At 38.6% G+C, this 22,395-nt stretch overlaps 1 protein-coding gene across 1 annotated transcript; it reads left to right on the top strand.

Moving 5' to 3' along the window:
* Positions 1–3,195: 3,195 nt before the first annotated feature.
* Positions 3,196–17,933, top strand: LOC309667831 (olfactory receptor 52K1-like; the record flags this gene model as incomplete). The annotated part of the gene is given in 3 exon segments (XM_082476782.1): positions 3,196–3,205; positions 5,116–5,198; positions 5,200–17,933. Coding segments are annotated over 3 exon segments (900 nt in total). The 3' UTR covers positions 6,007–17,933.
* Between the last annotated feature and the right edge of the window lie 4,462 nt (positions 17,934–22,395).

Here is a 22,395-nt window from a genome sequence, read left to right as displayed (position 1 = left end):
TAGTCTGTGGCTTAGAGGGAAGGTAAGATATGGAAATTTATTTGTGAAGTTTTAGCATCTGAGAACAAAATCCATGGTAAACAAGTACAACACCTAGAAAGAGAGCAATGTTCAAAGACTTTTCAGAAGCAATATTCTCCTTTCTCTCCTATGTTTTAAGTTTTCCCTTGCTACTGGATAATTCTTCTCAGCTTAAAAACATGCCATTTTCTCTTCCTTCTTAAAGACAAATGAACACCCAGCAAACTTCCACACACACACACATTCATGCATGCACACACACACACAACCTTGCCTTTACTCCACTTTCCTTTGCAGCCAGTGCCCCTTTTACTGATGGTCTTTGCAGCAAACCTCCTCAAAAGAGTGAGCCATGTGAACCAATTTCAACTCCTCCTATTTTTCTTATCTAACTCAGTCAAACCAGACTTTTCCTCCCTCTATTCAAAATTTTTCTTACCAAGGTATCCAGTTTACCTCATTTCTAAACACAAGGCCAATTCTCTGTACTGGAATTATTTGACTCATCAGTAGCATTTAGTATGGTAATAGTTACCTCCTCCTTAATACACCACATTCAACAGCCTATCAAGACAGCACATCATCTTTGAAAGTCTCTGATAGGTTGCCCATTCTCAGTCTCTTTTGCTGACTCCTCCATTCGCCTCAATTTCTACTTTACTCCAGTTCTTAATATTGGGATTCAGTTCTTGGTTCTCTGCTCTTTATGAACACTCAGTGCCTTGGTGATCTCAGCTTCATAGCTATTAATATTATCTATTTCCAGTGATCATAAGTTTATATCAGCAGCCAAGATCTGTCTTGAACTCCAGACTTGTATATCTAAATATATCAACAGGTTCACTTGGATTTCTGATTGACTTCCTAAATAAAACATATCCAAAATTAAAATGTTGATCTTCCCCTTCATAGCCTCCCCCATCTCAACTGAGAGCAACTTCTTTTTTCAGTTGCTCAAGCCAAATATCTTGGTGTCATCTTTGACTCCCTTTTCTCTCATGACCTGTATTTAATCTGTCAAAAAATCCCATGGCTCTTTTCTCAAATATATCCCAAATCTGAATCGCTTCTTACCACATATGCTGCCACCTTGGTTCTTAGCCAACATTCTCCTTCCCTGATTACAGCCAGCCTCTAGAGTCTTTTTTTCTTCTGTTTTTGCCTTTACCCTTTCATGCTATTCTCATTACAGAAGCTGCAAAAAACTTTTAAAATATATTTTTCAAGTCTGTCACTTTTCTTCTCAAAAAAAAATTGTCAGTGAGAGAAATAAGCAGCATTTACAAAGTTCTGCGAAGACCTATAGGGCCCTGTGTGATCTGGCTCTATATATATGACCTCTAGAAATCTCCCACTCATTCACGTCATCTAACTACATGGACCTCTAGCTGATCTTTGAGCCCTCAGTGTATTCTGTCTTAGGGCATTTGTTCTGACTGTTCCCTTTGCTTAGAGTTCTTCACACAAGGGGAATTCCCTATATTCTCCATCTTTTATGCCTGTCTCACGTCCTCTCATCCACCTTTTTGCTCTAGCCATTGCTGTGGCAACCACTTGAGTGCAGGTCTAACCTGACTGCACCTTATTCGGCTGCATCCTGCCCCTGTGTTTCTCTGCTCCATGGTATGGTGTACCTGAAGGAGACTGCTCAGCTATTTGGAGCCTATGTGAACCTGGAAGTGTGAAGAAATTAACCCTTGACTTGGTGGTGGGGTGGAAACCAGTGGATAAATATATCCCTCTTTTGTATCTTGAGTAGATAATTCTGAGGTGCCTTCTACATGGTTCTTCATGGGGGATTGGACACAGTTGATTACAGCATTATCCAGCTCAGTACTGCACTTTTGGATATGCTTCTCTATTTCCCATTTTACCATTTCATCCCACTCTTGCTTCCTATTATTTTCTCCACATAAACCACCTGCATGGAACCCCAAGTTCTTTTAAAGAAGCCAGAAACCAAGCTAATTTATTTTCTCACCTCAATCTTTGCGTAAGTTCCCTTCCTGATCTCTTTATTTAAAATTGCTACCTTGGGCTTCCCTAGTGGTGCAGTGGTTGAGAGTCTGCCTGCCAATGCAGCGGACACGGGTTCGAGCCCTGGCCTGGGAAGATCCCACATACCGCGGAGCAACTGGGCCCGTGAGCCACAATTACTGAGCCTGCGTGTCTGGAGCCTGTGCTCCGCAACGAGAGAGGCCGTGATAGTGAGAGGCCCGCGCACCGCGATGAAGAGTGGCCCCCACTTCGGGCTTCCCTGGTGGCGCAGTGGTTGAGAGTCTGCCTGTCAATGCAGGGGACACGGGTTCGAGCCCTGGTCTGGAAAGATCCCACATGCCGCGGAGCAACTAGGCCCGTGAGCCACAACTACTGAGCCTGCGCATCTGGAGCCTGTGCTCCGCAACGAGAGAGGCCGCGATAGTGAGAGGCCCGTGCACTGCGATGAAGAGTGGCCCCCGATCTCCACAACTAGAGAAAGCCCTCGCACAGAAACGAAGACCCAACACAGCCAAAAATAAATAAATAAATAAATATTAAAAAAAGAAAAAAGAAAACCGGTCTCTTTTCTCATTCCCCATTTCTTTAAAAAAAAAAAAAAAAGAGTGGCCCCCACTTGCCGCAACTAGAGAAAGCCCTCGCACAGAAACAAAGACCCAACACAGCCATAAATAAAAATAAATAAATAAATAAAAAGATAGTAGTTCAAAAAGATCTAGAGGATGGAAAAGCTAGAAAATAGAATTTATAAAATTGCTACCTTACCACTCCTCCAACTTCAGGATTTACTAGCCTCATCACCCTGTTTTTTTCACTATAATAATACCTTCAATCATACTATATAATTCAATTATTATGTTCTTTTATTAGAACAAACGTTCTACTAAAGGTATTAGTCTGCTTTGTTCTTGGATTTATCCCTAACCTATTCAGGAAAAATATTTTTCCAGAAATTTACTGAATATATTTACTGAATGTTCTGTGAATATAAAATTGACCACAGCTCAAAACTGAGCCCTTCAGGAATTCAATATTTAGAGGTAAGGCAGAAAAAGGAGAGTGAAATGAGAAGCTAAGAAGGTGGGAAATGGTAATATCATCGTACCAAAGAGAAAAGAGGGTTTTAAAAAGGAGAGAGTTGTAATTCAGATAAAAGTTGCTGAGAGGCTGAGTTGCATGAAAGAAGGTAAGTTACAATGGCACCATCATCATGGAGGTCATTGGTGGTGAATGAGAGCAGTTTCAGGGAAGTAATGGGAATGAAATGTTTTATTACCAAATGCTATTTGAATCAGTTGAGACTGAATATAAGCATTTCTAGATGTTTTCTGTGAAAAGCAGCAGAGATTTGAGGTAATAGAAGGAGGAGAACATAAAAACAAGGGAGGGAGAATATTAATCAATATAATTTTTTTAAAGAAAAGTGTAGTTCTATGGAGGAGGAGAGATGTAAATGGCAAATAAGGCTCTGCAAACACTAAAGAATTATACAAAAAGATCTTATACATAATCCCACTTACACTCCCTACAGCCTTCACTAAGTGAGGTAGAGCATTGCAATTCCCCATTTACAGAGAAAGAAACAGGCTTGGAGATAAGTGATTTGTGCAAGGTCATGCAGCTAGTATAAGTGGCAGTCATGATTTGATACAAGACCTTCAGATTCTAAATTTTTTCTCTACCACATGGAAAGAAATTAGGTTGTTTTCAATTTGGATATGCTGAACTTGTATTGCACATAAAGCATTTTAATGGAAGCAATAAAGCCTTGTTATTTAGGACACTGGAATTGGAGAAAGCTAGAACTCAGCTGCCTAACACTACTATGATATTTTAGAGATTTTAAGTTTCCAAAAATTTTCTAATATTGACAAGAGAGCAAGTTCTTTCAGTACTTACTTTGTTCAGTGTTATGGTAAATGTTTTAAATTCATTATCTTGTTAATGCTCATAAAAAAACACATTACCTGGACCTAGAAGAGAGAAGAGTAGCTATGTAAAAACTGGGACACTCCAGTGTTTAAGGATTCAAAAGAAAAGAGAAAAAGAAGAGAAGAGGGAAAGATTAAATAGTGTTAGGAATAAAGGGCTTTTTTAAAAATGGAAGCCAGATTATCAGTCTTACTGAAGATGAGAATTCTCCTGTGATGAAAATGAAGGAGCTGGAAGATGGGTGGAGGGAGAGTCACATGATTATGGAAGTTAATTTGAATTTAGATGATGGAGAACCAAAAGAGGTGGTTCATTTTTCAGCAAGCTGGAGGCAGGGCTGTATTTACAGAGATTTGTGGTTGTGGAAGGGACCTGGGAGATATATTCTAGAACAGTTCTCTCCAGTAGAACTTTCTGCAGTGATGGAAATATTCTGTATCTGAATGGTCCAATATGGTAGCCACTAGTTACATGTGTTATTGAGCACTTAAAAATTGTTTTGTGTGACTGAAGTATTGAATTTTAATTTAATTTCAACAAATTTAAATAGCCATGTGTGGCTAGTGGCAACCACATCAGATGTAGTAGTGTTAGAGAAAATATACAGATTGTGTGATTAATAGGGGCATTGGAAATTGCATGCCCCTATTAATTGACTTATCGAGGCACCTAAGCCTGAGATTTCTGAACAGAACATTAGCTTTTGTGATTGTGAGTTTAGCTTGATTATCATATAGAAAGGTACCAATGTACATTCTAAGGAAATTGAATTGGTTTAAATGTATTTTTACTTCTTTTTATCAGGGTATTTCTGACATCACCATGAACACAGAAAACATTACCTTTTCTCCGTTCCTTTATAAAATTGTCTTGTGATATCCATTTTAATGATGTTTAATGTTCTATCTACTAAATGAGATCCAAAGTTCCTTAAGGGTAGAAAATGTGGGTTATGTTTCTCCATGTCTATATCTATGTCTTCTCTAGTCTATCAAGACTACTAACGAATTTTGTTTAAGGTCCAGCAATGAGAATAAGGGCTAATCCTCCCAAGAAGTTATACATGGGAGAAGGGACCCTGTAAAAACTGACAAGGAGAATTTTCAGGAGCCTTGCTAGCCTCTAATATTACCTCAACCCATCCAGCTGCCTTCCTGTTGGTAGGAATTCCAGGTTTAGAGCAACTGCATGTCTGGATCTCCATTCCCTTCTGCTTCACCTATACTCTGGACCTGCTTGGCAACCTGTACCCTCCTCTTCATCATTCGAGCTGATACAGCCCTCCACGAGCCCATGTGCCTCTTTTTGGCCATGTTGGCAGCCACTGATCTGGTCCTCTCTTCTACAACACTTCCCAAAATGCTGGCTATTTTTTGGTTCAGAGATCAGGAGATCAACCTCTATGCCTGTCTAGTCCAGATGTTCTTTCTCCACTCCTTCTCTATCATGGAGTCAGCAGTGCTGCTGGCCATGGCCTTTGACCGCTATGTGGCCATCTGCAAGCCACTGCACTATATCACCATCCTTACTGGGCCACTTATCACCAAGACTGGCTTGGCTGCTGTGACTCAGGCTGTGACACTAATGACTACACCCCCCTTTCTGCTTAGATGCTTCCATTACTGCCGAGGTGCAGTGATTGCCCACTGTTACTGTGAGCACGTGGGTGTGGTAAGGCTGGCCTGTGGGGACATTCGCTTCAACAATATCCATGGCATTGCTGTGGCCATGTTCATAGTGGTGTTGGACCTGCTCTTTGTTGTCCTGTCTTATATCTTCATCCTTCGGGCAGTTCTACAGCTTGCCTCTCGGGAGGCCCATTACAAGGCCTTTGGGACATGTGTGTCCCACATAGGTGCTATCTTGTCCACCTACACGCCTGTGGTCATCTGCTCAGTGATACACCGTGTGGCTCGCTGGGCTGCCCCTCATGTCCACATATTCCTTGCTATCTTTTATCTTCTTTTCTCACCCATAGTCAATCCCATCTACGGTGTCAAGACCAAGCAGATTTGTGATCATGTGGTCAGTCTATTCCAGAGAAAAAATGTATAGATGCACACTTTTTTCCTTAACCACTAGTCCAGGATCTATCAGTCCAGTGGATACAGAATTGAGATGGAGAGGGAAAATCTCAGTAAGAAAATTTCAGAGTTTGGCAATTCTCCAGTATGACAAGGTCCCACTCCTCACAGATCTACCAGTCAGATCAAACCGGGTATGTCCCTATAGTCTGAGAGCAGAGGTTTGACCTTCCTATTCTTATAGGTTCATCACATGATAAAGGAAAACATAAAGAACCTCTCAAAGCACTATTGTCATCTAGGTGAAAGACAGTAGAAATACTGCCTGAGATTGGCACAAGAAACTGAGGTCTTGGTGAACTCTTCATCCAGACCGAGGAATTGAACCACAAATTTTATGACCAAAATGCCAACACCACAACTAGTACTGAAATTGCCACAAAATCCTTTCTGATAAGTGGCCTCCAGCCTCTGCCACTCTTTTTTAGCCTACTACCACTCAATGTTATTAGCTCTACAGTTGGATAGCTCCACTTCTAATGAGACTTATTCCTTCCATTAAGTCAGTTCCTTTCTGACTTCTGACTCATATTAATGACCAATTCTTTTACTGAACACTTAGCAAAAGAGTCTCCTGACATCATTTATATAAACTTATATCATCATGTAACTAACTTTTCACATATATATGCCTTCTGTCTCCAAAATAACTTAGTAATATTTATTGAATGAATGAATAGAAGAGCTGAACACCATCCTTGAGCTATGGAATGTAGAAACAGTAATTAACACCCTTCCAACTTGAAGTTGAGACTGCGGAAGCTGAAGAAGAAAATAGTTACGATACATAATTGCGGTAGGCTGAATTACTGTTCAGATATTTATTCTCTTGTCCCTCTACCATGGGAGGGGGTTTTCCTCCCTCAAGGAATGTTAAATATTGACTTTCTTTGACCAGTAGAATTTGAGTGGTCTTGAAATGTGCCACAATAATCAGAAATGTTAAAATGTGTTGTGTAGCTTGGCTCAGTCGCACTCAATTTTCTTCTCTGCTTACGAGAATGATCATGTCCCCAGAGTTCTTCCTTCAACCTAGACCAGTGATAGAAAAGATACATGGAGCAGATGTGAATCTGACTCACAGCCTGGAATGTAGCCACAGTGTTCATATAACATGAGCAAGGATGAATTTGTTGGTGTTTTTTTTGTAGTAAACCACTGAGATTTGGAAGTTGTTTCGTCAAATAAGCCAGGAAAAGCTGATCGTTGGAGTTGTGAGCTCTTTCTTGCACTCCAGCTCATGACAGTTCAAGATCAAGTATTTAAAGAAAAGAAAATGCACTACTTCTTCTAGTATATCCTAAAAATGATACTAGATTTCACTTATCTTTCTGTTTTTGTCTTCTTATGCAAACTCTAGTAATTGAACACTCCTTCAGTCAGTTCTTTGTAAAAGAATCTTTCATACACACTTTTCATGAAGGCCTGCTTATACAACCATGTTCTGTTTTTCATTTTGTGACCCTTTTCTTTCTTCAGTAATAATTAAAAGAAGTTTCTTCAATTCTAAGAAAAGAACAAAGAAACCTGATAGTCTCTGAAAAGGCATCTCCAGGCCCTCCAGGCCCATGTTGTGTCATGGCTTGCCTCTTAGGCACACATGAAGGTTGGTGGTTTCAATGGGTCTCTGGCCAGTTCCCAGTGTCTCAGTCATCTAGACGTTGAGGTGGGGTAATTGGACAGCAAGGAAAGAAGCAATACGAAACAAAGGCCTCTGACTCTGTCCCCTAAGACTTCCCAAACTCTAGTTTGGTTTTTCTCAGTAGAGATGAAGCATTCTATGTGACAAATTGTTCAAAAATGTTCACTCTCCCAGAGTATACTTCCCCACATATTGACCATGAGGATAGCCATCTGCATCACTTTGATCAATGGGGTATAAGCAGATGTGGTACAAGCAGAGGCTTGAAATTTGCTTATGCAGTCAGGCTTGTTGTCTTCTGACTCTGCTGCACCATGAGAATGTGCCCTGGTTAGCACACTGGTCCAAGGAGGATGAGGGAAAAGTGGAGCAGAGCTGCCTGATCAACTTGCAGCTTGAAGCACAGCCTCACAGCCAAACCCAGCTTGGATCATCAGATCCTCAGCTGACCTTCAGTTGCATAAGCAAATCCAGTTGAGATCAGCAGTCATCTCAGCCAATCTCCAGATGTTATGAGAGATACATTTTTATGTATGTACAACATACATTTTATGTTGTATGCCACTGAGATTTTTATGGGTATTTGTTCCACAGTACATTCTGGGAAATAATTGTTTCTGTCATTATTATTTAGTAAATTGAATATAATATAATTGATTAAGTATTCCCAGGAAATAAGATCTGATTTGTCCCTATGTTTGGTGCAGGAATGACCTTGCCTTTTAGGTGACACTCATACCCTCCCACAGAGAGTGATTTTTGTCCCACATAGAAGTCTAATAGTATATGAACTCCATTACCATGTAATAAACAACAGTATGCACTGTTAGCTTTATTCACAAATGGTTATTTCCTCTCTTATACCAACACTGTGTGCTTAGATGGAGCACAGCCCTCATGAGAACAGTACACGCAAGCTATTTTTAGACTTGAAGTTTTACCATTACATAAATACAAGAGGATACAGAAAATGCATTTGAACGAATTCAAACTTAATTACAACACCTCCAATCATTCATGCGCCCTAGCTCTGGATTTCCTGGACCCTGAGTAATTGCCAGGAAGTTGCCCAGACAATGCCTCTACATGAATCATTGAGTGACCCAGACATCTATGTTAGCTAGGACAGCCCCAGCCCATTGATAGCTTGGAAATGACCAAATGACAGACTTAGAATACCGACTAACAAAACAAGGAAGTCAAGTTTCAGTCTACATTTTAGCAAACACATGAGAAGTAACCAAAGTACTTGAATATCATTTCATGTGTTTTGCTTGGAATGCTTCTGCATCACTATTGTGCTTGTTACCTCCCTCTATTGTATTTTTCATCTCAGATATTGTAATTTTCATAGATAAATGTGCTTTTTTTTTCATCTCAGATATTGTGGTTTTCATCTCTCAAAATTTGATTTTGATTTGGTTATTTTTTACATCCTCTGAGGCCTGTATCTAACATGTCCAATATTTTCTCTAGCATCTTGAATATACAAAATATCTTTATAATTGTTTAATATCTTTATATGCTAACTTTATCATAGGTACCTATTTTATTGGTTTTGATTGATTGATTTTTATTATGTATATTTCCCTGGTAATTTCTTTATTGAATGCCAGTTGTGTTGAATTTTGGGGTACTGGATACTCCTGTATTCTTTCTTTTTTTTTTAACGTCTTTATTGAGGTATAATTGCTTTACATTGTTGTGTTAGTTGCTGCTGTATAACAAAGTGAATCAGCTATACATATACATATATTCCCATATCCCCTCCCTCTTGCGTCTCCCTCCCACCCTCCCTATCCCACCCCTCTAGGTGGTTACAAAGCACTGAGCTGATCTCCCTGTGCTATGCGGCTGCTTCCCACTAGCTATCTATCTATTTTACATTTGGTAGTGTATATATGTCCATGCCACTCTCTCACTTCATCTGAGCTTACCCTTCCCCCTCCCCGTGTCCTCAAGTCCATTTTCTACGTCTGCATCTTTATTCCTGTATTCTTATATATATTCTTGAGCTTTGTTCTGGGACATGGTTAAGTTGTTGAAAACAGTTTGATTCCGTTCAGGTTTTGCTTTTAGGTTTTATTATTCAGGACTAGAGAAGCTTTTAGTTCAGGCTTAATTTGTTACCACTACTGAATAAAAACATTTTTGAAAAATCTATGATGACTTGTAAGTTATGAGGCTTTCCACTCTGGCTTGTGGGAACAGAAACTATTCCCAGCCTTGTATGAGTATTGGAGATTGTTTCCTCTGATTTTGAGTGGCCTTTCCCTAGTTTCAGGTAATCTTCCTCCCATGTAAGCACTGAACAGTACTCAGATGAAGACTGAAGATCTCCAATGCATTCTCTCTCTCTCTGCAGCTCTCTCCTCTCTGGTACTCTGCCCTATGAACCCTAGCTCCCGTGGATGTATATGTTTGATGTATTTTGGGGGGTACCACATGCATAAAATTGGAAGTCAGATTTTTTAAAGTGTATGTGATCACTTAATCAGATAGTATAGAAAGAATCAAAGGCCATGGCCAGATCCTGGCTTTCTATGAATAGAACAAAAATCAAGAATGACATCAAAGCAGAAGTAGTCATCAGAACCTAAGAAAATGTGGAATTGGGTAAAGAGTTGAAGAAATCATGAAGTGATAGACTGTTCATATACTGTAGAAGCAGAAATCTGAATTTAAACTACTGAAGACGTCAAAGTGGTGCATATATTCTCATAGATTCCAAAGTCCCCAGTTGTCTAAAAAGATTGGTCTGCAAAACAGGGGCACAAAATGGTCTACTCAGGTAAAGGAAGAATCTTAAAGTTTCCATTTGTTCCTATTTTCTTAAGCCTTTTAATATTTATATTACTGTATGTTTTATAATATAAAATACTAATATGCCATGTGATAAAGTACATATTATTGTTTGTTTACATAATACAGTAATCAATATGTGTATATATACATATATATGTATACATATATACACATATATATACACACACACACACACACACACCTTCAATAGTTTAAATTCAGATTTCTGCTTCTACAGTTTATGGATAGTCTATCACTTCATGATTTCTTCAATCCTTTACCAACTCCACATTTCCTCATGTTCCAATGACTACTTCTACTTTGATGTCATTCTTGATTTTTGTTGTATTCCGTGAAGGTAGAAATGCCAGAATCTGGCTATGGTTTTTGATACATACATATATACACATAAACACACGAATGATCAAATCTACAGTATACTGACTTGAATTTTTTAAGTCTACTTCAGCTATTCTTACCTCCTTCTTGAGAAAGCATGTTCTGATTTCTGCTCTAATCCAAGGGTTAAGTCTCCCCGCCTTTACCCAGGGATGGCATTTGGTGTATTTTTTAAGTGGTTGTGATACCAAGTAGAGTTGAATCCTAAGTATTTCTATAGTCATTCTTTGAAGAGGAGTTTCATGCACAATTGTGTTTGAGAAGCTCAGTGAGTAAAACTAGGACTGGACTGAAGAGTGACCCTTGCTGCTACCCTCAGTACAGCATTGCCTCAGCAAACCACACGACTAGAGCCTAGGAGTCTGAGAGAAGGTCTCCCTTAGGTGTGATCTCAGGTTGGGAGATGTCTAGTTTCATTTTTGGTAGGTGAGTTCCTGTAATGCTGAGATCTCCCTCTGAGAATGGTTGGTTGGTCCTGGCTTTGTTTGCCTCCTTATTTCTGAAGTTTTTGTGACACTGAGGCTGTAACGTCACTTCTTTTTCAAGACAAATGCTATGATTTTAAAAAGAAAAAGATGATATAAATTTTCTGACTGTTAAGAGTTTTTTCTTAATTTAAACAGGTAATGGTAGGTATCAATTATTTTTTATAACATTGAATATATTTAAAATTTTAATGTAGCAGTTTTATTTTTAAATGGCCATATTTAATATAACCCAGGAATTATATATTTGGAATTATTTAATGGGATGATAAAGATTCTAGATGTAAACTTGATTTTGAAAAATTGCATTTGCCTTCATGCCTTTAAGGAGTTCACTTGCAAAAAGTTGGAGAATCTATTCTCTAAAGCACATATGCAGACCCTGGTGTTCGATCTGAAACTTCCAGAATGGGCAGGATTTGGATGGACCTATCTTCAATGCAGAGCAAACAACTTTGCTTCCACTGTAGGACTTTAAAGTGGTTTTACCTATCTTAATCCCTCATGAGGTTAAGCACTAATCGAGGAACTAATATTATGTGCATGGTGCAGTGTCAGTTTATAGATAACATAAGTACCAAAATATTTGATCCTTAATAATGATCACCAAGTCCATTGTCAGCACTTGGCTTGGGCTATTGGTGGAACCAATAACCGCCTACGACTCTTAAGTTTTTTCTGAAGCCTCAAGACAGTAACATCTTAATTACATCACTTTGTAAAATCCCTGAGTCATACACAATTTGATCATCTCATCAATCTGAACTTAGAGAAAATTTTTCATTCATCCATCCATATATCCAAACATTTATTAAGCCCTTAATGTTACAGGTGGTATTCTTGTACTCACGAATTACAGGATCAGAGCTATAGAGCAATGTGACAGGAGACCAAGTGTGAGAGACCAGCACCAAATAGACTTGAATGCTAGAGTTAGAACCTTTCATCCATGGTCTCTCTCAGCACCCATTCCTAAAAGCCTACTCTGCCCTAACTCTCTGCCCTATTCCAGCTTGGTAATTGCTTGGTTTTCTGATGGCTGCTTCAAAGTTTTGCCTAAGAGTTAGTCGTGAGTCTAATTGCAATCTATTTGATGACTGACATCTTGCTTCTTCCCATCTTCTGACTCTGGCTACAGTCTATACTATTCTATACTTCCAAGTTTCTGCCATTACCAGCAATATCACCCACAAGAAAGATAAAAGAATGAAAGACAAGAATGGAAGGAAAACTTCTAAATCCTGTATCATGATCAGAAACAGCAGTTTCCATAATCATTCAATGAGGGATAAAAATCCAGGAGCTGAGTCTGCTGAAAGATCCTTAATGGAATATTGCTCCTATATCTGGTCCTCATAGGCATGTAAAAGGGCCCACCCCTCTCTTCCCTTGGTGAGACCCACTATTTCTTTTAAATTTAGGACTTAAAAAGGAGCTTAGGGGTGATCTGCTAAAATCTCATTTTACAGATGCCACTGAAGTCCCAAAATTAGTAGGTAAATCTCTCATTCAAGGTCGTATATAGTTGAGTACTAATGAATTACTGTTTTTTTAAATATAGTCATAAAATGTCATAGCTTGATTTTTATAGATAAGTATTTATTTTTACACAAAAAGTTTTAATTCAGAAACCTAGACATTCAGGGAGGCTTGGGAAGATTCATCCTGGGGAAGCCTGCCAGTCAACATCTCTCTCTTATGTAAGACTATATTGTTAACTCAGAAAGAGCCTTGAAAGATAAGGAGGCACTCAGCAGAGGGTGTGTCAAGCTAAGAGCTATCTGAACCAGGAATTTCCTGGTTTGGGCCTATAAGCCTTAAAACAAACTAATGCTTATAAATTTTGGTCATTTAATCCTTCTCAGAAGTTCTTCCTAGAGTTAATACAGAAACAGAAGTATTATTTTTCTCATTTCTCTCATTCATGATTCAAAATGGAATTATCCAGAACCGAACTTTCTTGAAACAGATGAGAGTAAGTGAGCCTGATCCACTATGAGGTACCTGTCCTAAGCTCTAGGAGCCAGCAGGACCTCTGGTTAAACAAAGCAAGTCTTTTGAACAATTCTCTTTCTTCATTATTGGTTCACTTCAACGAAGGATGTCCCAACAGAGGGAGTAGTAGCACAGTGATAACATGACAGTGAAAACAGAACTTTGTAGACACAATGGTAGAACCAGGTTTCAAACCCAGGTCAATACATACACAATGCAATACTACTCAGCCATAAAAAAAGAACGAGATAATGCCATTTGCAGCAACATGGTTGCAACTAGAGATTATCATACTGAGGTAAGTCAGAAAGAGAAAGACAAATACCATATGATATCACTTATATGTGGAATCTAAAATATGACACAAATGAACCTATCTATGAAACAGAAACAGAATCACGGACATAGAAAACAGACTGGTGGTTGCCAAGGGGGAGTGGTTTGGGAAGGGATGGAGTGGGAGGCTGAGGTTAGCAGATGTAAGCTGTTATATAAGGAATGGATAAACAACAAGGCCCTATTGTATAGCATAGAGAACTAGATTCAGTATCCTGTGATAAACCATAATGGGAAGGAATATTTTTAAAAACTGTATATGTTTGTATAACTGAATCACTTTGCTGTATAGCAGAAATTAACACACCATTGTAAATCAACGATACTTTAAAAAACCAGGTTGGGGGGAAGGGTTGGGGGAAGGGATAGTTAGGGAGTTTGGGAATGACATGTACACACTGCTATATTTAAAATGGGTAACCAAGAAGGACCTACTATATTGCACAGGGAACTCTGCTCAATATTATGTAACAACCAAATTGTAAAAGAATTTGAAAAAGAATAGATACATGTGTATGTATAACTGAATCACTGTGCTGTACACCTGAAACTATCACAACATTGTTAATCAACTATATACTCCAATATAAATAAAAAGTTTAAAAAAAAGATAAAGCAAAAAACCCAGGTCAATGAGTCTTTATGAAATTAAATAACCCCAAAGTTAGTTGCCTCACTTGCAAAATGAGAATAATAGTATCTATCTCACAGAATTTGAGAATTTCATGAGTTAATTTATATCATGTAGTCAGGTTAGTATCTGGCAAAAAAAAAAAAAAAAGATGTTCAATAAATGACAGTGTCATGAGACTGAATCCTATATTTTCTCAATGGTATGCCAGTGCCTCCCTCTAGTTATAGCCTTGTAATCTCAAGTACAGGAAATACCTTAATGTCATAGACCCTCCTCCCCAGAGCCTGTGTTGCAATAACTCATGTCCCAAATCTGCTTGACTTTTAACTTTTAGCTGGTAACTTTTTATTCTAGTTTCAGAGTAAAACATGTCTCTTTAGTGAGCTGTTGTAGTCCTATGGATAGATGAAATTCTTATTGCCAAAAGGATTGGGGAAAAAAATGAATTTTTAAAGAGGTAAAAATGAGATCCTGTCTTTACTGAAAAGGTACAGAGCAATACTGACTATAGATTTTCCTTCCTGCTTTGACTGGATGACGATAGATAGGGAAAGAGACCGGAAAAATCAGTTATGGTTTGTTCAGGGAGGCAGAACCACTATGAATGATGTGGAATAAGGGATTTATTATAGGGATTACCCCTTAAGCAACTGAGAGAGCTGGTGAATTGTATAGAAGACTCTTGTCTTTGTGTGTGAAAGTGACCAGCAGTGGCCCTGTATTTCAGCAAGGCCTACATTCAGGGAAAAAAACCTAGATATGGACCAGAAGAGTGGAGAACAGCAACTTCTCAGGATGAACTGAAACCTACAAAGGAAGCCTAGAATCCACATCTTTCCCTTACTGCCTCCAACCTCCAGAATGCAGGTGACTGGCAGAAGGAGCTGTGCTTCACCATGAAGCTGAACACACACCTGTCCCAGAACCTGGAGAAATGGAAGGAGGAGATGTGGCAGGAGATGAAGGAATTGTGGGCTCAGCTGCTACCTCATGCCAACAAGGTGAGCTCACAGATCAGGGGCAAAATGTGTGAGTTGAAGCAGCCCCTGGCACTCTATGCCAACCTTTAGAAAACAATGGCTGCTGTTTCACTTCTGCCTTCCAATCTGACAAAAATGTGCCTTTTGGCCAGCCATAACCAGAAACCACACTGGGAAAGGAATTCTGGGAAACATAGTTCCAGCTCAGCCAAGACGATACGGTACAATACCCTTACCACATTATATGCATCTGAGAAATCTTGGACAAACCAAACTGAGAATAACATTAGCTCCTGGGTGAATGTCTACTTATCTATATCATATCTGTCTAATCTGCCTATACCACATACTGAGGTGCTTGTATCTTTTGAATGATTATATCTCACCTCGATTAATTTCATACCCACCCAACTTTCTTTAACAAATCAGGATTAATCTAGAAACTATTCCTTGAAAAGGAGGAGTCCTTGCCAAGAGTCTCATCCAGCTCACAATTGTATCTTTAATTTTATATTTAGCTGATGTTTGTTTACTTCTTCAACAAGGAAAACTGACTCACTTGATCCAAATGGAACAATCAACCATATTATTCCCTGAAGGAAATTTGTGCTCATAGGCAATATTGCCAGATACACAGATCCCTCAGATCTTATATTTTGAGTCTGAGAAATGACTCTGCAGAATATCTAAAAACAATTTTAGAATTCTCAACAATTCTAGAATCCAGTCATAGAAGGATATCAGAGCAGCCAGGGCCTCCTATGGTGCCCCTTTAGCAGGACACAAAATTGTTGGCTTTTAAATTCAAAAGTTTTGATCCAGAAAGATGACAAAAGATGTATAAGGGCCTCTGATATGGCAGAATAGGTTTATCTTCCTGGTTTCAGATTAGGTTAGGCACAAAGATCCTCTGTGCCTGGCAGAAGGAAGAACATTAGTTGGGACCATGCCTCCCACTCCTTAAACTGAGGCTCCCAAGGCTCCAAGTGGCATGCAAGTGGATCCTAAGCATTCCTGGGGCATAAGTAAAATAAATAAGTTGGCTGAGAGAGAGTAAGAGTGATCAGTCAGGTCAGTTTGCAGAGGGTTCAGCAGCTGGGACAAAGGGATGAGTATCAGAAAGATACAGTGGACAGTCTCTGCCAGGGTCCTATGGGGCTGTGACTGCAATCTCAGTGGATCAACAGTATTAGAGATTCTAGTAGAAGGAGGTCATGTACCAGAGGCCACAGTGTGAAGAAATACCATAATTACAGCATAAGATGTATCTGGGGTTGAGGCCAGCAGAGAAACAAGGAAGCAGGAGACAGTCCTCTCCCATATGAGTACCAAGGTGGCAATCATGTGAGAACCCACCCATCCCCTACTCTAGTTTTAAATCTAGCACAAGGAAGACGGTGATATAAAAACTCCTGTGGTGGGGGGGGGTAGTTAATCCTGTATCAGACTAAATTATAAATTGGAATTGACTAAGAAATCCAAAGTTGATTGGATTTGGTTGAAAGTGCTATCTTCTACAACTCAATTTGATTTTATTATTATTCTAACCCCCATTGTGCATAAATAATGCAGAAAGAGAAAGAATGAAGTAAATGACATTTTGCACAACTGAGTCTATGATTATAATTTTTTTACTTGTTATACAAGGAAATATTTAGAGGTATTTAGACTTTTACCATCACAAGACTATAATTAGGTGGGTGTCACTCGTTAAAAAGCCTCAGATGTACATGGGTGGGTACTGGGCAGCCAAGGAGAACAGAGGAAGGCTGGCTCTGTTGATATGACCTTCTACAGAGAAGCAGAAGACAGAGAGTGTTTTCTAGAGCTGAGGCTGGTACATTTATGAGTGAGGCACAATTGCAGACATTCTTTGGCTTTTCCAAGGAACTTGCTGCAGTTATTCTTTATGCCTGATCCTCCCATAGGCCTTTCAGTGCATGATAAAATATGGTTATTAAAAGGCAAATTGTTTTTTTATGTGCCAGTGATTATGCAGGAATTTTAGATTCATCATCTCATTATATCCTTATAAACTAACCCATGAGGAGTTACTATCATTACTTCCATTTTCAAAAAGAGGATACCGAAGCTTAGATTGTGCAACACATGCACAGCCTGAAAGTTACTGGTTCAGATCCATCTCCTCTCTTTACTGTAATCTCCAAACTATCGAGACAATTAAAAGATCAGTGGTTGCAGGGCTTAGGCATAGGGAAAGATGAGTAGGTAGCACAAAGTGATGTTAGGGCAGTGAAAATATCCTGTATGAGACCAACAGTGGATGCATGTCATTATATATTTGTCCAAACCCATACAACACCAAGAGAACCCTGATGTAAACCATGGACTTTGGGTGTAGGTTGCATCTAAGTGGTTCACTTGTAACAAATGTACTGCTCTCTTGGGAGATATTGGTGATGAAGGCAACTATGCATGTGTGGGGATGGGGAATATATAGGAAGTTTGTAACCTCTGCTCATCTTTGCTATGAACCCAAAACTGCTCTAAAATATAAAGTATACATTACACTCAAGGGCCTTCTACTTCAATAAAACTTCTATGGGTCCACAAAGCAATCTACAGATTTAATCTGATCCTTATCAAATTACCCATGACATTTTCCACGCAGGAGGCATAACCCTCCCAGACTTCAGACAATATTACAAGCTAGAGTAATCAAAAGAGTGTGGCAATGGCACAAAAACAGATATATGGATCAATGGAACAGAATAGAGAGCCCAGAAATAAACTCACACACCTACGGTCAATTAATCTTCAAAAAAGGAAGCAAGAATGTACAATGGGGAAAAGACAGTCTCTTCAATAAGTGGTGCTGGGAAAGCTGCACAGCCACATGTAAATCAATCAAGTTAGAACACTCCATCATGTCACCCAAATATAAACTCAAAATGGCTTAAAGACTTAAATATAAGACACGATACCATAAAACTCCTAGAAGAGAACATAGGCAAAACATTCTCTGACGTAAATCATAGCAATATTTTCTTAAGTTAGTCTCCCAAGGCAATAAAAATAAAAGCAAAAATAAACAAATGGGACCTAATCAAACTTATAAGCTTTTGCAAGCAAAGGAAACCATAAACAAAATGAAAAGATAACCTACAGACTGGGAGAAAATATTTGCAAATGATGCAATCAACAAGGGCTCAATTTCCAAAATATACAAACAGATCATACAACTCAATAACAAAAAAATACCAACCCAGTCAAAAAATAGACATCCTCCAAAGAAGACACAGCCATGGCCAATAAACACATGAAAATATGTTCATCATCACTAATTATTAGAGAAATGCAAATCAAAACTACAATGAGGTACCACCTCACACCAGTCAGAACGGCCATCATTAAAAAGTCTACAAATAGCAAACACTGGAGAGGGTGTGGAGAGTAGGAGTGTCCCTCCTACACTATTAGTGGGACTATAAATTGGTGCAGCCACTTTGGAAAACTGTATGGAGGTTCCTCAAAAAACTGAAAATAGAGTTGCCATATGATCTAGCAATCCCACTCCTGGACACCTATCTGGACAGTACTCTATTCAGAAAGAAACATGTGCCCCCCCAATGTTCATAGCAGCACTATTCACAATAGCCAAGACATGGAAACAATCTAAACGTTCATTGATATATAATACACACACACACACACACACACACACACACACATATATACATATATATGTGTGTGTGTGTATATATATGTATATAATGGAATACTACTCAGCCATAAAAAAGAATGAAATAATGTCATTTGCAGCAACATGGATGAACCTAGAGATTATCATACTAAGTGAGGTAAGTCACAAAGAGAAAGACAAATACCATATGATATCACTTATATGTGGTATCTAAAATATGGCACAAATGAACTTATCTACAAAACAGAAACAGACTCACAGATATAGAAAACAGACTTGAGGTTGCCAAGAGGGAGGGTAAGTTGAGGAGGGATTGAGTGGGAGTTTGGGATTAGGTGATGCACAATATTATACATAGATGGATAAACAAGGAGGTCCTACTGTATAGCACAGGGAACTATACTCAATATCCTGAAATAAAACATAATGGAAAAGAACATGAAAAATAATATATATATACATGTATATATATATATATATGTATATATATACACATATATATGTAACTGAATCACTTTGCTGTACAGCAGAAATTAACACAACACTGTAAATCAACTACACTTGAATAAAATGAATTAAAAAAAACTTCTATGGGTCCAGTGGTGTGAAGCATGTTGAGATATCCCTTCTAAGGTGAAGGATAAGTTGGTGCATCTGGCCTCTTATAAAACCAAAAAATAAAAAAAAACACAATGCCTAGTGGCCTTCTTTGGAGGGTTTAAGAGGCAATATATTGCTCATTTGGGTGTGTTACTCCAGCCCACTTACTGAGTGACCCTCAAAGCTTCTAGTTTTGACTGGGGCCCAGAAATAGAATCTGCAGCAGTCTCAGGCTGCTGAACAAGCTGCCTTGCCACCTGGGCCGTAGGATCCAATGATGCTTGAAGTATCAGTGGCAGATAGGCGTGCTGATTGGAGCCTTTGGCAGGCACCTATAGGTGAATTGCAGTAGAGGGACTTAGGATTTTGGAGTAAAGCCCTGAAATCTTTTGCGGATTACTACTCTCCACTTAAGAAATAGCTCTTGACAAGACAAACAAAGAAGGACACTATATAATGATCAAGGGATCGATCCAAGAGGAAGGTATAACAATTGTAAATATTTATGCACCCAACATAGGAGCACCTCAATACATAAGGCAAATACTAACAGCCATAAAAGGGGAAATTGACAGCAACACAATCATAGTAGGGGACCTTAACACCCCACTTTCACCAATGGACAGATCATCCAAAATGAAAATAAATAAGGAAACACAAGCTTTAAATGATACATTAAACAAGATGGACTTAATTGATATTTATAGGACATTCCACCCAAAAACAACAGAATACACATTTTTCTCAAGTGCTCATGGAACATTCTCCAGGATAGATCATATCTTGGGTCACAAATCAAGCCTTGGTAAATTTAAGAAAATTGAAGTCGTATCAAGTAACTTTTCTGACCACAACGTTATGAGACTAGATATCAATTACAGGAAAATATCTTTACAAAATACAAACACATGGAGGCTACACAATACACTACTTAATAACGAAGTGATCACTGAAGAAATCAAAGGGGAAATCAAAAAATACCTAGAAACAAATGACAATGGAAACACGATGACCCAAAACCTATGGGATGCAGCGAAAGCAGTGCTAAGAGGGAAGTTTATAGCAATACAAGCCTACCTCAGGAAACAGGAAACATCTCGAATAAACAACCTAACCTTGCACCTAAAGGAACTAGAGAAAGAAGAACCAAAAAACCCCAAAGCTAGTAGAAGGAAAGAAATCATAAAGATCAGATCAGAAATAAGTGAAAAAGAAATGAAGGAAACAATAGCAAAAATCAATGAAACTAAAAGCTGGTTCTTTGAGAAGATAAACAAAATTGATAAACCATTAGCCAGACTCATCAAGAGAAAAAGGGAGAAGACTCAAATCAATAGAATTAGAAATGAAAAAGGAGAAGTAACCACTGACACTGCAGAAATACAAAGGATCATGAGAGATTACTACAAGCAACTCTATGCCAATAAAATGGACAACCTGGAAGAAATGGACAGATTCTTAGAAATGCACAACCTGCCGAGACTGAACCAGGAAGAAATAGAAAATATGAACAGACCAATCGCAAGCACTGAAATTGAAACTGTGATTAAAAATCTTCCAACAAACAAAAGCCCAGGACCAGATGGCTTCACAGGCGAATTCTATCAAACATGTAGAGAAGAGCTAACACCTATCCTTCTCAAACTCTTCCAAAATATTGCAGAGGGAGGAACACTCCCCAACTCATTCTACAAGGCCACCATCACCCTGATACCAAAACCAGACAAAGATGTCACAAAGAAAGAAAACTACAGGCCAATATCAGTGATGAACATAGATGCAAAAATCCTCAACAAAATACTAGCAAACAGAATCCAACAGCACATTAAAAGGATCATACGGACCATACACCATGATCAAGTGGGGTTTATTCCAGGAATGCAAGGATTCTTCAATATATGCAAATCAATCAACGTGATACATCATATTAACAAACTGAAGGAGAAAAACCATATGATCATCTCAATTGATGCAGAGAAAGCTTTCGACAAAATTCAACACCTATTTATGATAAAAGCCCTGCAGAAAGAAGGCATAGAGGGAACTTTCCTCAACACAATAAAGGCCATATATGACAAACCCACAGCCAACATTATCCTCAATGGTGAAAAACTGAAACCATTTCCACTAAGATCAGGAACAAGACAAGGTTGCCCACTCTCACCACTATTATTCAACATAGTTTTGGAAGTGTTAGCCACAGCAATCAGAGAAGAAAAAGAAAGAAAAGGAATCCAAATTGGAAAAGAAGAAGTAAAGCTGTCACTGTTTGCAGATGACATGATACTATACATAGAGAATCCTAAAGATGCTACCAGAAAACTACTAGAGCTAATCAATGAATTTGGTAAAGTAGCAGGATACAAAATTAATGCACAGAAATCTCTTGCATTCCTATACACTAATGATGAAAAATCTGAAAGTGAAATTAAGAAAACACTCCCGTTTACCATTGCAACAAAAAGAATAAAATATCTAGGAATAAACCTACCTAAGGAGACAAAAGACCTGTATGCAGAAAATTATACGACACTGATGAAAGAAATTAAAGATGATACAAACAGATGGAGAGCTATACCATGTTCTTGGATTGGAAGAATCAACATTGTGAAAATGACTCTACTACCCAAAGCAATCTACAGATTCAATTCAATCCCTATCAAACTACCACTGGCATTTTTCACAGAACTAGAACAAAAAATTTCACAATTTGTATGGAAACACAAAAGACCCCGAATAGCCAAAGCAATCTTGAGAACGAAAAATGGAGCTGGAGGAATCGGCTCCCTGACTTCAGACTATATTACAAAGCTACAGTAA

This window comes from Balaenoptera physalus, assembly GCF_965194825.1.
Source record: "Balaenoptera physalus genome assembly, chromosome: 10".
NCBI lineage: Eukaryota > Metazoa > Chordata > Mammalia > Artiodactyla > Balaenopteridae > Balaenoptera > Balaenoptera physalus.
The sequence above is the reverse complement of the archived record's forward strand: the minus strand, read 5'-3'. Positions and strand labels throughout refer to the sequence as shown.